Below are 17,263 nucleotides of genomic sequence, written 5' to 3'. Positions count from 1 at the left end.
AAGGCTGGTGCATTAGTGCTTAGGGCATTTGTTTTTACTGAGAATAAAATATTTTGCTTCCTTTTATTTTGTTTTTTATCTTATTTAGCTCCTCAGCATTACTTGGGTGGGTGAAAGAGGAAAGTGCATGTGTTGCAAATAAATGCCACATTTATTGCAGGGACTAATGACTGAGCTTGGTGCAGTAGAGCATTTTAAGTACATGGTTAACACTAAACACATGAATAATCCTATAGACTGTATTAGGTTTAACACATATTAAGTGCATATAAATGCATGCATAAGCACTTAAGTCTGCCATTGTTTCTGTCTGAGGCCAGAACTTACTATGAATGAGTTTTCCATTATAATCAGAACAATCAGTTTTCTAGTTTTATTCTGCCATAACTTTCTCCATTGAGTACAACTGTTTTATGAACTCTTCACTATCCTACTGAGGCTGCTGGAGCCACAGCAAAGGGACCTGAGTCAAGGTCTAATGTAAACAAATGAGTAAACCTCTGAACAGCTCTGCATTTTATCAAACCCCTCATTATCAATCCAGGTAACTACTTATAAAGTAATTGGCCAAGAAAATCAGAATAGAGATCCAAGGGTTTGAGAACTGCATCTTTTTTTTCCCACTCTGATACAGTATTATTTATTTCTATAGAGTGAAAATTATATATAGATAATTGAAAGAGCTGTGTCAGAATATATTGTGGCCTGGTCTTTGGGAGATGCAATACAGCATTCCTGGGGTGAAGATGACCTAAGATGTAGTGTAGGTAAATTGTAGCACTATTTTCATGGGCAGGACACAGGTACTTTTAGCACTCCATTAGCTGCTTCTCCCTTAACCTGACATCTATAGAAGTAGGTAAGTCTGCTAATTATAACTAATAGCACTTCTAATTGTGATGCACCTGTAAAAATGAAAGCAAGAAAACATAATGGGGGGGGGAAATAATTGCTTGTATTGCGGCTTTTTCTTACTTCACTGTTTTCATTATTATCTTTAATTGCAATTTGTACAGCTTTCAGTAATGGTCTCAATAAAAAAATAAAGGTGGTTGTACTTATTGAATTTCATTATGGCTAGAATGTTTAGTTTATGCTAACAGTAGAACACCGTTGATTTGGTGAAGTTTTGAGTATCAGATTTTTCATGAAGCTGGCTCAGTTCACATGAAAGCTCAACTAGCAATGCAGCTCCAAAGAGTACTCCAGAAAGAGTTACCATGTCTCCAGGTTTAAAGCTTCTGAAAGCATCAGGTGTTTGAGCTTTGGCCTTTTCAGCCTATGGAGTAGTATATGAATTAATGTTTCTTTAAAATCCACCTGTGGTGTTTTTGTATTAGGGTATTTTTGTCATAGTCATTCTGAGAAAGCAAGAATAGTATAAAGTTTCTACTATGTCTCTTGTATAGTCAGGGATGGAAATCCTTCTAAATAAATCTAAAGTGGGTAGTCCCAAAAGCAACTAATGATTTACATCCTTGCTTAGAACCTGGAGCTTCTTAAAAGGCAGAAAATGTCACTCTACTAGCAGCAGTTGGAGAACACTTTTAGAAAGCTTGGGGTTTTCAAAATGAAGGGGTTCTTTGCATGTGTATTTATTACTTCAGTGTCTAAAGCCAAGATTTTTAAAATGAGTTAAAATTGGTTCAGTGCTACACCTGCCACTAATACAAGTAATGGCTTTTTTTATAAATTTGTTACTGTTTACTTTGTGCCAGAAACCAGTATTGTGCAAAAATTCTTACGAAACCACATCTGGAAGGTGAAAGTAAGGTGCTTGAGGAATTGTAAAATCCAAGACAGGTAAAAGACAGAAAGCCATTTCGAAAAAACAACTGGAAGTTCAACGCAAGGCTTTTGTGACATAGTTTGTTACAGAGATACTTTCTGCTTAGGGTAACAGTGTTCGTCTATATGCAGAATAAATTCATGTGAATCATGGGGGGGTGTGTATATGCAACATACACATATGCAAGTATATAAATACAATAAATGAAATAACGTGTCTTTTGCTAGCTGGACCTAAATAAATGCATACAGTGGTTTTAGTCCCTCAATGCATTAAACCTTTTTTTGTTAAAGGTCCTAGGTTTTTATTAAGTTTTCTGATGTATCAATTAATTATTTGTTCTGTGGTCTGTTAGGTGTATTTTTAAAGAACATATTGCTCACAGTGTTAATTTCAGTTTGAGGTATTATTTTCAGTTAGCTGAATGAAGGTTTGGTTTTAAATATCTGTGAAACAGAAATACCTTAAATATTACAGCATCTGCAGTTACTCATTCAGAAAATCATTAAGACCTATGTACTTAATTGTAATTAATCAAATGAATTATTAATAAATAAAGTAAGTATAAATACAATTAAGTTATTATTACTAAAACCCAAAAATCATTGAAAAATGCACCAGTAGGGCTTGAAAGAATAATATTTATGGGGATATCATTGTTGGAAAGTAAACAATAGGGGCTATACATGCTCAGGACTTAAGTTTCAGAAATTGTAACTGTTAAGTATGGTTGGGAATGCAGTGAATTTTAAAATCAATACTAAGAAGAAACAAACTCTTCAGTAACAAATTGAGTTAAAGCAAAAAAGAGAAACTTATTCATGCCAGAATTGGTTAAAAAGCTCCATTATATCAATTTCTGTCTTTGTTAGAAAACTATCACTACTTTTAATTCCATGCATAAATCAAAATTAATTCTTGTTTTTCTGTTTGCAGGAAGCAAATAAATAAGCGTTGATAATAGCAAAACATTTCAATTTGACTCTGGTGTTCAGTATATGATTTATAAGAATTACTTTATTTGGTAATTATTGTAGTTAAATGGGTTATTCTATTTTGCAGTTTTTAAAGATTTATTTTTTATAAATTCTTTTACAAGAGAGTGATGTAAAGTTGCATGACATAAAAAAACCAAAACTGAATTGTTATGGTTTTATTTAATTTAAACTTACAATGTCTTGTCTTTGATTAGACATGTGATCGCATCAAACAATCAGCCAGTGGTACCAAGCGTCGTGTTTTCATCATTGAGACCATGGGTGGTTATTGTGGTTATCTGGCTAATATGGGTGCCCTTGCAGCAGGAGCTGATGCTGCTTATATCTTTGAAGAACAGTTTGATATTCGAGAGCTCCAGGTATGCACCATTAGAAATGTTTTCCTTATTTTTCAGTAGATCCTAAAATAGTTGTGTGTGTATATATATGTATCTCTCATAATGTGTATATTTGAAGTAAACGGCTCATGTAACAACAAAAAAAGTTTAGATTGTATTTAAAAGTCTGTAGCGCTTTGATATAATGACGCCGGATCTTATGCCATGTTATATAAAGGAATATATACCCAGTTATTCTTGGCATCAGGTTCAGTTAAATGACAAAATTCTTGTATTAGCCATTAAACACTACGAGATGAATTGTGTAATTTGTAGTCTTGATTCAAATTTAAATTACATGTAAATGAACAGACCTGGGCAGTTTTGAAAGAAAAAAAACAAGTAAGGAAAAAACCCCACCTTTTTCCATTATGATATTGCCTCAGCTCATTGTGTGAGAAGGCTGTTCCAGGTCAGGAACCAAACAGTACGTAAGGTGCGTTAGATACTGACTTCGATACCGCAGCTATTCAGAGCATGTTTGGAGGTGTTCCTAAAACAAAGACCTCTGGCTTTAAGGATTAGAGATTAGGGTGTAAGCTGATATGGAACTTGTCTACTATGAGGATTTTACACTTCCGAGGTAGTTGGTCCTAGCTATGGTCACGGACAAATACAAAGCTAAAAAGATTGAAATTTCTTGAAAGGAAAGGGATGTGAAGTGAATCATAATTCCTCCCCACTCGTTTCTCAGTGGCATGTACTCTTCGCTTCATACACGGGAGTACCAGCACAGCAGTACATCGCTGTAACTATAACAGACTGTTGCAAGGACTGGGAGTAAGGACAAGCTATGATCTTTTGTGGCACTTTCTATATTTTTATGTATATTGAGGATCTCCAACTTGGTGCTGTATCAGTACAGCATACAAAAAACGACTTTGTGTTGCTATTAAAATCAGTTATTTGTGATGTAGAGGAAGAAGTTAGTTTTAGCCCAAGATGAATAGCTATACATGGTATATTATCCTGGATCTCCAAAAACCTGTTAATTATTTGATTTTGTACATAGTACTTCATGGTGGGGAATACTTTACAGAAATTCACAGGATACATAGGCTCATTAAAGTTGTTCTAGAGTTCTCTATGCTCATTAAAAAGACTTTTGTTGTTTCTAGGCTAACGTGGAACACTTGACTGAAAAAATGAAAACCAGTATCCAGCGTGGTCTGGTGCTGAGGTAAGCAAAAGTAGTTTTGATAGATGGCATCAGTGATGCTGAGCACTTCAAGCCAGGTAGGCTGCTTGGCCGCTTGCAAAGACACTCCCAAGTCTATATTCCTTTAGTAAATTGTATTGTGTAGTGAAGATGTTGCTCCAGAAATCGATTCTGGGAGCTCAGTTCCAAAACTTCCTTCTTTCTATGTAAATACATTTGCTCTATAATCTAAAAAAAATTTTATCCTGTTTTCAGCCTGTTTTGTTGTCAGCTTTGTTTTTGTAGATTCTTTTGTACTAAAGATAGTGTGAAAACTAGCATACTTGTGTGCACATATAGTATGGCTTTACTATAAAAATTCTACTTAGATTTCAGGAGATAAGTGTCTTTCAAAAATCAAACCAGTTAAAATATGTTGATTAGCATGTTTTAAAATTTTACTTTATTAGGCAGCCTGAATCGGGTGGTAGCTTTTCTTGAGCATTTATTTTCAGTCTGCCAAATAGGGAAGGGCTGAAAAATGAATACCACAATAAGTCGTATGAGGATGCCATTATATTTGTTCAGGTTCTACTAGTTACGTAACTGGGGTGAAAAAATACCCTACATTTACAGTATTGGTGAGGAACAGGTTAAGGTACTATTCATTATCCATGTTTTTATAAATGGCAAAATTATGACGTTGGATGTCAGTGAGTTTTTGTTTTAATGCAGTTTTTCCTCTGCATAATTAACTTTTCACTACCTTATTCAGCAATGGATTCCAAGTGACCTGCCAGTGATGTTAGTGTAGTAGAAGTAATGCAGACTTTAAAATCATGAGCACATTACATGGAAGTAAACATACATGATTAGATGAAAATATCCAAGCCATAAATACTGGTATCAAGAAACTGGGAAAAATATTTGTCATTCAATAGCTGTAAAGATATCTACTACTTAATAGTAAACTTGCTAACTGTATCTGGCCTTAATTGTTACAGAAACGAGAACTGCAATGAGAATTACACAACTGACTTCATTTATCAGCTATATTCTGAAGAAGGAAAGGGAGTGTTTGACTGTCGAAAGAATGTACTGGGCCACATGCAACAGGTAAAACTGACCTTAAAATTACAGACAAGCTTAACTTTGTACGGACAAAGAGCATATACTATTCAAACATTTCAAGCAAGTGTGACTCAGGATTAAAGAAAAAAAATGTGCATTTTTGTTTGTAGGTAACTTGGAAGTTTTTGTTAACACTGTATTTTATTGTAGTTCCTACTTAAAAATCTAGAAAAAAAGCATTGGATTCTTAATGAATTTAAATTTCCTCTCCTGTCTGTATTAATGAACAATTTATTTTTTTTTAAATGTATCTTGTAATTATTGTAATACACCCTTAGAACACCCTTATCTGCCCATCTGTAACGTGTCTGGCTTCTGAACCCTGGAAGATATTAGGTATCATTAAAAAAAAATATGCAGAGGGATTGGTCTTGTAGAAGAGACAGTAGTGAGCCACTCCTTGTGGTCTTTGCACCTTGCATCTCTGTCTCACTGTACTGCTTGTTAGCAGGCAAACAGTGAATTTCTAGCTTGGCTACTCTAATCACCGAGACTGAAGTAGAGTAAAAAATAAATGCAGAGCCAAATTTCTCAAGTACTAGTAGTGAAGTAACTATCTCTCCTTTTAAATCATTACAAGCTATATATGTATTCCCATTACTCATACGGTTCCAGAGTGTTCAGTGCTGAGGTTAGCACTTTCTGTGTAATATTTAGGAAAGTTTACTTTGAAGGTCAAGGCCACCATTAGTCAAACAGCCTGTTTGGAACTATTTTGGAGCTACTTCACATATAATTTCAGTCCCATCTGCTCCATTGAAAATGGATGAAAAAGTCAGACTTTATATAATACAGAGGGGTTAAAAAAACCCAAAACAACACCTTGGTTCCCAGAGCTGTAGAAAGGCTGCTGTAATACTTGGGATGAAAGCCAGAGGAGGGGGGGAAATAAATAAATTAAAAAATGCAATTACTAGTCTAGGAAGTCCTAATGCAGTTTGGTTTTTTTTCTCCCTAGTATTACATACACGGCATTATGGCCTTTCTTGTTCTAGCTGCCATAGGGAGCTGTGCTTCCCAGAGGTCTTAGATTACAGAGTCAGCACTTGGATTTCTTAGGCTCCCTCTGACACCCCTCCTTCCAACCGTTCCCTGGTTTATATTATGCTGAAGCCAGGTTGCCCTGTGGCGGTGAGATACCTGGGCAGCGCTCAGTGATCAGCACCAAGGGCAAGTGGAAGAAAGGGAGAACAGTGCCCTCCATTTATGTGTGCAAAAAGTGTTAGTGAATCCATGAGTTCTGCAGGTGCTCAACACAAATCTTCAGTGTTTTAGCTTGATTTGTGTGGTGGGGTTTTTGGTTTGTTTACATAAGAGGTAGAGCAGGCCGTTAACAGAGGTGACTGATACAATAAGGCAAAAAGTAACTAAACTAACCCATGCTTAAATTTTCACACAGGGCGGTGCACCTTCACCATTTGATAGGAACTTCGGGACAAAAATTTCTGCAAAAGCTATGCAGTGGATCTCCAAAAAACTGAAAGAAACCTACCGAAAAGGTGCAGAAGCATTTGGTGCTCTCTCTTGTCCCTGTCTCTGATTAGCTATCAGTACGTAGGACTGCTGTACTATGCAAACATATGAACGTATCTTAGTTTGTTAGTCAACATATACTTCTGTCCCTCTCCAGTATGATTTTATTGTTCAGTAGTGCCTTGCTGTGCTTCCTGCTGTACAATTTCCCCTCAGATGAAGTCAGTAATTCAGATAGCTGTTTTTTTATCTGTCAGTGTGATTGCAGTGTTTCATGTATGAAGAAATTGATGGTTATATAGTTACATCTGTTCTTCCTTTTTGTTTCATGGTGGCTACATGGGAGACAGAAGAAGGTAATATGTCTTCTTTGGGAATTTTTGTAAAGGATTATTTACTAAAATCTAATTTAAAACTGGATGTTAAAATTCAGTCTTATTGTTGCCTAATTACACTGTATTTTCATCGCTAATCACCAAAGCTGAACTAAAAAAGTGAAGATCTCCTAACCCTATTAAAGTACTAATTGATGTTTTATCATTACATTAAATATTCAGTAACTGGAATTAAGCTGCTATAAGCTTCCTATTCAGTTTAATTACAGACAAATGGTATTTGCCCTTAAAAGTGTGAGTAAGAAAGATCCTGAATTATTTCATTCCTTTTAGGAAAAGTATTTGCCAATACTGATGACTCTGTCTGTTTGCTGGGAATGCGTAGACGCAACCTTGTTTTCCAACCAGTGGCTGAGCTCAAGACTGAAACAGACTTTGTGTACGTACATGCTGCTTACTTTTAAGCATTTGGACACAGGCTTCCTTTCACCACATCAAACCACCAACCTCCACAGTGCTGACGCACAGCGCTTTCCAACCGTTTTTACTCCACTTCTGCCTTTGGCCTGCATTTAGCCAGTGATTCATTTCAGTCATTCTCTTTTCTAACAGCTTTGTCTTCCTCCTCCTTGTACTTGGAAGTCTCTTGTTAGGAATTCTTGGGAGTCCACTGTTCTCCTAAATCTCTCGTAGCTGTCTTTGCTGTAACACTTAGAATTACATTACTTCTGGCACAGTTTAGCAGGACAGCATTTTTGTGCTAAATCTAGTATTATGCTTACTTGTAAGGTACATCTTCCAGTGAAATCTGTTCATTCCTTCAGTATTCTGTCCTCATTTCTATTTTGGGTCAGTATTTACATCCCACCATAAATGTCAGGATCTGTGTGATCTTAGGAAGGCCATGACTGTTACTATTGTCAAATGCATTTGTCTAAGCAGCTAAGTAAATCCTCATCTTTTTTTTTTTTTTTTCTTTTTTTTCTTCCCCCCTCCAGACACAGGATTCCCAAGGAGCAATGGTGGCTGAAGCTGCGACCCCTGATGAAAATCCTGGCCAAGTACAAGACTAGTTACGATGTTTCAGATTCAGGCCAGCTGGAGCATGTTGCTATGCACAGCCCAAAGGAAGCAGAAACTGGAGCCATCTAAACACATCACTTTTAGATTATTGTAATAGATGCACATTGTGAGTAACAATGCTTTAGAATTGTTACAGCTTTGTTTTGTAACATTTAAATTATTGTACCAGCACTTTACGTGAAACAAGACATTCAGATGTCACACAGATTTTGTCCTATATTTGTGTTATGTTTGAAACAAACCCTAGCATCTAATGGATAAGCACCATTTATTGATACTACCCCTTAACAGTTAAGTGCAACACCGTTCTATGCACTCTGTAAGTTACTCATCTACTGCACTTTGTTTCAGAGTACTTACACCTCAGAAAATAAGTGTAGATGCCTAGCTCTGTGTTGAGTTACAGGATGTGCTTAAATGTATCTGAAGTGAAATAAAATACTGTTGCAAACATCATGAGTTGTAGGCGCCTGCTTTTAAACAATGGGGGGAATGGTGCTTCATGAAGGATTCTCTGTACCCTCCAGCGAAGGAAAGAAGCAGTTGCCCTTTTCCCAACCATGCAGGCAGTAGTCGCAGCAGGGCAAGCGGGTTGTGTTGCTGATTAAGGATTAGGCTAGAACTCTGCATCCTTTCTCCTTATACAGGGATGATTACACTAGTGTAAGCTGGTCCTTACTTCATGCTTCCTTTCTCTGCTTCTTCAGGACAAAAACCCCATTGTGATGAAAAAGGGTAAAACAGATTTTTGAAATTAGGCTGACAAACAGGGCCAAGATCATTTCCTCATGCCACCTTATCTGTTAACTAGACCTTGACAAGAAGTTAAATACTAAACCATGTCATATCAAAACACAACTGAATGTTGCCCAAATTGGCAAAATAAGTGGAACTGAGCATGCACTGTATGCTGACTCAGATTTGTCCGCTACGCTGCAACTCACTACAAACTTGGCTCAGTGCAAGGTGAAACGTATGGTCACAAAGCTCCTCTAACTGGAGGTGGCTTATGCAAAGGAAGCTGAAATTACCACACCAAAGAATGGCATCTGGCACTATGAGAGACATTGTTCTTTATATATCCAAGAGCAGACATTATTTCAAACAAACACCATTTACAACTATAGAGTTTTACATATACAAAAATATTTAATTTATATGGGATTCATATATGGTTGGAGGAGTGAGTCTTCAGAAAATACTAAGGTCTGTCTTTGCCATACAGAGCATGTAATTCTTGTTCTCAAATACTGTATGGTTAGAAAATTTTTCACATAGTTATTTCAAGAAGGACAGCTTAGCTTGTATGTTGGACACTTAAAAGCAGCAATGAACATTTAACAGCGCTATGGTCCAACTTAAAAGTTACTAAATATACCTTATTATATAGTGACACAGATTGGCATGTTTTGTACTAGCTCAATGTTCAGCAGCAATTCATCGTTTGACCCATGAGGGATCTCTGGCAATATCTGCGTTTTCTGGGCCAAGTATAGCTTGGCCACGAGTGCTCTTCCCAACAGCAAGATACCTGCAAGAAAAAAAAAAAAAACAACAAATGAGAAGCTGCTGCATTCAGCTAAACAAAAATACTCTCATCTCAGGACAAAGTGCTGTCTGACATGTATCTCTTGTCTGCATTTAAAAGCATCCTTAGGATCTGCAGTGGGTTTTCATCACAGTATAGCAGTCTCCTAAGGTGCAGCCCTAACCAGACCGTCTCTTTCACCATGCATTCTTCAGTAGTGAATTCTTACATCCGAAGTGCAGTTCAGAAGTTAAGAAAGCACAAAATGTTATGAGTCTAGAACCAGCTCATACAGCCACGAGCTGGATGACTGAGTGTACTTGCTCTCCAGACAGTGTCTGGATCCTTCAAAAATAAGACAACTCCCCCAAATTCAGAATGCAGGAGGAGTTACATCTGCTAAAAGTCAGTAAGCAGGACATAACTAACGTCTCTCTTTCTAGGTTACAAAACACCAAGGAAAGAAATCCCAGAACTTTATCATGACAACTTTCACAAACCTGTTTTCTTCAAGTTAGGTTTTTGTCCTGTTTTTCAAGTAAACATTTTCCTAAATTGAGCACAGACTTACTTGTTTGACACCTCAACTAGGTTATCATTGTTCACAGCAAAAAGTTGTTCTCTGTGCAACTGCTTCATTTCATCTGAAATCCCATGTAAGAAATTATCCATTCCTAGAAAAAAAAAAAACAAAACCCACAGATCACTGCACTGGAATCTCAGCTACGGTTAAGTGCATGAATGAGTGCAAACTAAAAAGGTACATGTGCTGGGAGGGAAGAACAGACACTACTGTTAGACCATTGTTCTGAGACAGTATCTAACTGTAAATCAAATATCAAAGGTCAGAACTGGACAAACTGATTTTCTGAGGTAGGAAGAGTTTACTATTTAGGGAAGAGAAGAAAAAAAATTATCATATTCTATTCTGGTAAGTGATTTTGTCAAAATCCAGAAAACCTAAACACGATTCATTCTAAGACTCTCAGAACTTTCTCAGAACATTTAAGCCAAGCTGCATTTCGTGAAGCTTCTATTTTTATTCTGAGAATAAAAAGAGAACAACAAACTCTTCACATTTGCCATCAGTTGTAATATATGTGCAATGCAAAGGTTTGGTCCCTGTTTAAAGAAATAATAATCCAAATCCAATAAAAATAATAATAGAAAAACATTTTGTCATGCAAATAGTCACAGGGAATAAAACAGGGCTTGGGAGGACATTTGTCAACTAGTCCAACCCCCTGCCCAAAGCAGGGCTGGCTTCCCAGCTGGATACGGTTGTTGAAGTCCTTACGCAGGCCCCAATGATCAAAGTAACAGCAGCACGAAGGGACAGGTGCTCGCTCCCCTCTGCAACACCTTCCAGGCCTACTGAACAATGTTCTTCTATCAGCGTTTCTCTCAGCCTGCCATAGCTCCGCTAAGATACAGGTAAAAGTATCAAAGAACGTAAATCGACTTCCACAAACACAACATTCAATATGCAGCCATTTCACTCGTATGCACCTAAAATTGATTACTTTTTTAATTGCCCAGACCAAAACCAAGTTCTGTCAGCTGAAAGTCAGCTTCATTTTGTGTTCCTGTTTAATAGTGCTGATACAAGTACATATCAAAATAATGCTAATTTTAACCTTATAATTCCCTTATATACAGGGAAGGAATATATTCTAACTCGGCAAGTTAAGCTGAGAATGGGGGAGGTAGGGAAAAGCCAGGAAAGCAAAGCAACATGTGAGCAAACTGAAAAGATGTTGAAGATACTACCAAGCCATCATAAGTAATGTTGTAAATGTAAAGATAGCACCCTCCACTGCAGCAGACTTACGCTTTAACATCTTCAAATAAGTATGCACAAAAGGTTAGTAACATTCATAGTCAATATGCATACTTTTGTCAGAAAATAATCCTTCGGCTTTTTTTGAATCAGAAAACCAGTATTTCTTTTTATTTTCCTGCATTTCATGCCCTTCCCAAGCCTAAACTTGTTTGTTTAATCTACCTCCATCTCCTGGCTGTATTCACCTGACACCAAGGAGCAGTAGGAACACAAAAACTTCAGCAGACTGAATGCTTGTGGAATTTCTGAAAGGGGGCAACAGGAATTGACTGCTTTGTTCGAACTGCATTTGTCTTGCATCTGCCAAGTACAAATTTTATCAAATGATACAGTTTAGCAAACTATTTTCTTCCCTTTAAACATAAATAATAATAAAAAAAAATATTGGCAGCACTGGGAGCCTGGTGAGAATATACCTTTATCTGAAGGAGCTATTGGTGCATCTACAGCAGCAAATACTGCTAGCTTAGCTTCGTTGATATCTTCTTGTGTGAAATCTCCAGATTTGGCCCATTCAACTGCTTTTTCAAATGTTTTCAAGGTCGCTAATGAATTTGGGTCTCTTAGAATAAAAACAAAAACAGTAAGATTAATTACTTCAGCCTTACAGAACGAAAAAATAATTGCTTTGTTCTCATTTCTTTCACAATGCGTCACACAAAGATATATACACAGGGATTAAACCAAATTATAAACTTCCTTTTTATGTATAAGAGGAGGTTTTAGGATTGGGTTCTGTGGGTTTTTTGTTGTGTTGTTTTGGGTTTTTAGAAGAACAGAGTGTTATAAACCAGGCATGTTTTGAATTTACAAAACACAAGTGAAGCAATTTCAGTTGTCTAAAAGTAGTTCCAGACAGTGTACAGAGAACTGCTATTAAAAAAAAGATTGTAAACCAGCACCATTTACAATGCATTATCAATTTGCTGCAACAGCTTAGTAAGCATAACTGCCATTAGTATCAACAACAGTAATATTTATGATATGCCGTATCTTCTCTAGAGTTGCTTTTCCTGCTACACCTGTTTTCGCTCTCTGTAAAACAGGTGCAACAGGTTAACAACTACTGAAATACCAACCAGGACAAGTCCTACCATGTTGAAACTTCATAGAGAGGCAAGGCTGCCCAAATTTTAGCAAGGAAACTCCACCAAGCACTGTGCTAGGCTGCCTTTGGTCTAGGGAAATTAAGCCAGGACACTATAGCCACATGACATTTTTAGTGGGGGTTATAACTGATCTTTGATACCTCGAAGTTCAAATTTCATTCGAAAGTGCTTTGTTAAGACCAATGCAAGGTAACTGTTCTGGGCTGGCAAAAAAAAAAAAAAAAAAAGAGGAAAAGTAAAGGAGAAAGCAGTTCTAGCACATCACCAGCAATGCTTTCTGCTGAATCTCTGATTATTCCAGCCAAAGGAAGCTGCACATTTTCAAACTCAGGACCTTAGGGAACATCATTCTACTTCCTGGTCTCAAATTTAGGTCTTGAATTCCCTTTTTTAGGGCCTCCTCAACCCAGTAAGAAACAAGCGAAAGCCAGTTTTACACAAATCTGGTACTAAGACATTACACATCTAAGTACAGAGATACAATGGTTGCTACCAGCAGAAATAAGTTAGGCTTTCCCAAAGACACAAACCAGAGAAAGCAAAGAGGGGTTTATAATATGCCCTAAGCAACTACTCTTAACATCATCAGCACTGAACCACTTTCTTGTCATTTCATTCTTTTGATATCACTTCATCTTGAAAGAGAGCTACAACTCATCAAAAATATGACACACACAAGTGCATTCAGTGGTCCCCACAGACAGGAACAGGAAGGAACTAACCCGCTGTTACCTGTAGGAGTAGAAAGTGAATACACCGTTGTGGCTAAGTTTAGCACCTCCACCATAAGCCCCTCCTTTCTCTCTGATTTCTCGATGTAGGAATTTAGCTGTCATCAACCGTGCAAGAATTCGAAGGCTGGAATCAGAGAAATATCAACAGTAAAGATGTTACATGAATTGGTCAACAGTAATACTCTGAACTTCCTCTAAAGTTCACAAAGATCCCTATTTGCAGTGCATTGCTGCTTGTAATCTCCAACAGTAACAATACTCAAAATGTAGTAATAGCTAAATAATACAACACCATTTTAAGTGGCACTGCTTTGGAACATTCCTTGACTACTTTCACTGATTTCACTGTGATGAAATAGGAAAGCAGCCTCCTAACCTTTGTAGCATGCGAAAGGATTGTCAACTCAGACACATCCAAGTAGGCAGGACTGTTTATTTGGAAGTTAAGGGACAGCTGCCCCTCATTACTTAATCTCATCATTTACTAAAACAGGGCGTTTCTAGACCTAGCCATGCAGAAGTTGCTCTGTAAAGATTTTGTGGCAAACGCACTGCAAGGCACATTCTATTGACATTCCATTTTCTGTGCTCCACCTAACCCCTACGCAGAAGCTCCCTGCTGGTTCTGCTACCCACCTTGCATAGTCTGCAGCTGTGTAGGGAACTGTTCGAATGCATTCCCCAATATAGTTCACTGGGAAGGGCAGTACAAAATGGGTCTTCATCTGGCATGGTTTGAAAGTAGGATCCTAAGAGAAAAACACATTACTGTCACAGTAGCAGAGATGAGACAATTTATCCATTTGGTAACTGTGGCTTTTTTGAGAACTATGACATTCAGACACAGAAATGCTAAAGACTCTACCTGACCTACACTGCAACCAGTGACATTTCACTTGTGCCCGTATCAGCAGTCCAGTACACAGAACTACCCTGGGAAACTAAAGTACATGGACACTGTACATTGGCTATACATCCTTGCACACAGCTTCTCAACTGTGCAGACCTTGTATTACTACCAGAGAGCTGGTAATAATGCTTCCCCTGCCACGCCTTTACTTTGACTGAAACAAGTGTTTCTAACTCTCCACTTCTATGTCCACATTAGTACATGGTGACATCACATTTTAATCCATCTACTCAATTTTACATACTGGGAAGAGGTTCAGAAACTGAGATCCACAACAAATGCAAGCCATTTATGAACACTGGCAGCTGTATGAACTTCTGCTCAAACATTCCCTGCAATAAACTCAATTCCTCCTTACAACCCCACCTCCACCTCTTCATGTCTCCAGGCCTCCACAGCACTCGCTTCTTTGCCTCTTTCACACATGCATGTACTTGTATATGTGTGCTTACTTAAGCATGAGCAGAGCCTTACACATCTCCAGCAGCTTTTACGACCCTGTTTCAATACTCCCAAGCCTTTCTTCACTTCAGAGACCCATTCCCAAGCCCCTCACACAACTCTGGCTAGTTGGGCCAAGCATAGCAACGTATACATGTTGGTCAGCAACAAAACCGTGAGCTGAGCTTTCCCTGCCTTCTTCTCAAAGTAGAGCTCAGGGTATGTTAATCTGTTTTCTCTCCTGTAGCCAAACACAGATTTTCATTTTTACTGAATTGTCACCGATGCTCTTCTGCCAGGTGTCACTCACATTCAGAATCATTTAGGGAGGAGAGGAAGGAAAGGAAGGAACTAACTAGAATTGACCACACACAAGCCCGGTTCTGAAAGAAACCAGGTTTACAAATAAAACAAGTATCACTTACAAGAGATGGCACAAGTGAGTATTTGCCTGTACGTACAGATGGTGGAGTCACCTAAATGATATTCATTCCAGAACCAAAGGGAAGATAACAAAAAGGATGACATCAAAGGATTAAGAAGTTTGATGGCTGGTTTAAGGAAACAATCCAGTCAGAGGGTGGATCTGAAGGCCACAGCACATTTCAGTGGTGTGCTTCTAACTAATAAAAGAATCTCTAACAGCTTAAGATGGACCATTAGTACCCGTAAGAGCTCTGTAACACCAGTATTCCCAACAATACTGTACTTACATTCACTAATTTCCTTGTGATCTGCAAACCAGTAAGCGCTTCATTTCCCACAGGTCTGACTTCTGAAGATTTCTACAAGAGACCCAGCCCTCATATTAAAAGATGACTTAACAATTTAGACCAAGAATACTACAAATGCAACCCCAGCCACTCAAACCTCTTCAAAACTATCATCAGACTGTGTCTTCACAAACCTAAGCAAGCTACTCGATTACTTCTTTATATTTGAATTTCTAAGCAAATGCCAAATAAATTTCCTTTCAAGAGTAATTTGGCACTGAAAGACAACAAGACAGAGATTAAATCAGGCCGAGAAAGTTTCAGACTATCGTTTCCCGCATGGATAGGAAACTGGGAGCTTATGCCAGTCTCATCAGAAATTAGGACGAATCTGTGTATTGACAGAGCAGATCTTTTGGCAACTCTATTGAATGAAGCACATTTTATGCCAAATGTCCTGAACACCCAGATAACAAGACAAATTTCTACACAACTGAGGAACTGCACATCATGCACCATTTCCTCTTGGCCAACATTTCAACTAAAGCTCAGCTAAAAAAGAAATTACAGTTTCATGTGACAAAGAACGGAAGAATTTCTTTTTCCACATCCCACAACAAAAGCAGTAACCTCAGGGTAAGGCTTGACACCTGATCCACAGGATTGCTATTGCCCGTTTTATTGAGGTGAAGACAGCCTCTGTGGCAAAACACATTGCAGCATATCACAGAGCTGCCTCTTGCAAATTTCTTCAGATATCTTTGTATGGGCATAGTACCAGAGTTCAATGATCTCCTGATTACACAGTGGTTTTTACACGAGATAAGTCAACTGTATTTTATGCCCTAGTCACAAATGAAGTAATGTCTTACCTCAATCACATGGGGACGAACAGGTTTTCTCTCTTTTTTACTTCTAGCTATACCCTTTATAAATTTCTCTACTTCTTTAGAGGCTTCTGGTATCTGATGAGGTGTTGCATTCACTGAACATCTGTTAAAAACACATATCAAGTTTTTAAGTGTGGTTTTGTGATTTTGGACAGTCCTTTATAATTTGCACCACTCTGTGCTCCTAAACATTTCCTACTCAATCATCAAAATGTTACATCTGCGGTCACTGATAATCACTATCACAGAAAAAAGCAAAATACTCGTAAATCAGCATTTGATGTGCAATTAAAAAAAAACTCACAGTCCAATTGTGGGGTTTTTTTGCTTGCCCAAGAACACCTTCGGACTTTTTAGCAGCAGCTGTCAAACTATTCCTGTGCACAGGACAGGACGACATCAGTTTTGCGAAATACAAGTGTCTCACAAAGAAACTAATGCCCTCGGTGTTCTCTCTTCACAGGCAGACTTATCTGTATGGTTCAAAACCATGGTATTTCCATAATTTCATTCATCACTTCATGCTTTGCAAAACAAAACTTTGCAACTTATGTCACTCCAAATGGACTTATTTTTGGAACTAATTTGTCTGATATTAAACACCTTAAAGTGCCCTCTTATTTTTTCCAATATATTCATAAAGCAGATTTCAGAATGCCACTGTTCTCCTTTTAGGAGAAAAAAAATCCAAACTAAAATGTATTCTACTGTTACAAAACAACAGAACAGTATTTGTCCAATGGGCACCTTGAAGGAAAAAAAAAAGAAAGT

The 17,263-nt window shown here is 37.7% G+C and overlaps 2 protein-coding genes across 12 annotated transcripts in view; one reads left to right on the top strand and one right to left on the bottom strand.

The window, feature by feature from the left end:
- The window catches only part of LOC121087548 (phosphofructokinase, platelet), a 46,812-nt gene extending 38,032 nt beyond the window's left edge, over positions 1-8,780 (top strand). For 5 of the 9 annotated variants that reach the window (XM_040592691.1, XM_040592695.1, XM_040592696.1 and 2 more), the window contains 6 exons: positions 2,982-3,146; positions 4,283-4,344; positions 5,307-5,418; positions 6,833-6,932; positions 7,575-7,680; positions 8,240-8,780. In XM_040592691.1, the coding sequence (XP_040448625.1) occupies positions 2,982-3,146; positions 4,283-4,344; positions 5,307-5,418; positions 6,833-6,932; positions 7,575-7,680; positions 8,240-8,393 (699 nt within the window). In that variant the 3' untranslated portion in view covers positions 8,394-8,780. Of the gene's footprint in view, positions 1-2,981; positions 3,147-4,282; positions 4,345-5,306; positions 5,419-6,832; positions 6,933-7,256; positions 7,263-7,574; positions 7,681-8,239 lie in introns of all 9 variants that reach the window. The other 4 variants (XM_040592689.1, XM_040592693.1, XM_040592688.1 and 1 more) reach the window with 1 other exon arrangement.
- Positions 8,781-9,383: 603 nt separating this feature from the next.
- Positions 9,384-17,263, bottom strand: part of PITRM1 (pitrilysin metallopeptidase 1) — a 28,723-nt gene continuing 20,843 nt past the window's right edge. For all 3 annotated transcript variants that reach the window (XM_040592685.1, XM_040592686.1, XM_040592687.1), the window contains exons 21-27: positions 16,475-16,595; positions 15,603-15,674; positions 14,175-14,287; positions 13,537-13,662; positions 12,112-12,257; positions 10,424-10,526; positions 9,384-9,855 (exon numbers count right to left, since the gene is read on the bottom strand). In XM_040592685.1, coding sequence (XP_040448619.1) covers positions 9,762-9,855; positions 10,424-10,526; positions 12,112-12,257; positions 13,537-13,662; positions 14,175-14,287; positions 15,603-15,674; positions 16,475-16,595 — 775 coding nt within the window. In that variant the 3' untranslated portion in view covers positions 9,384-9,761. The remainder of the gene's footprint in view (positions 9,856-10,423; positions 10,527-12,111; positions 12,258-13,536; positions 13,663-14,174; positions 14,288-15,602; positions 15,675-16,474; positions 16,596-17,263) is intronic.

This window comes from Falco naumanni, chromosome 4 (assembly GCF_017639655.2).
Source record: "Falco naumanni isolate bFalNau1 chromosome 4, bFalNau1.pat, whole genome shotgun sequence".
In the NCBI taxonomy this organism is placed as follows: Eukaryota; Metazoa; Chordata; class Aves; order Falconiformes; family Falconidae; genus Falco; species Falco naumanni.
The sequence above is the reverse complement of the archived record's forward strand: the minus strand, read 5'-3'. Positions and strand labels throughout refer to the sequence as shown.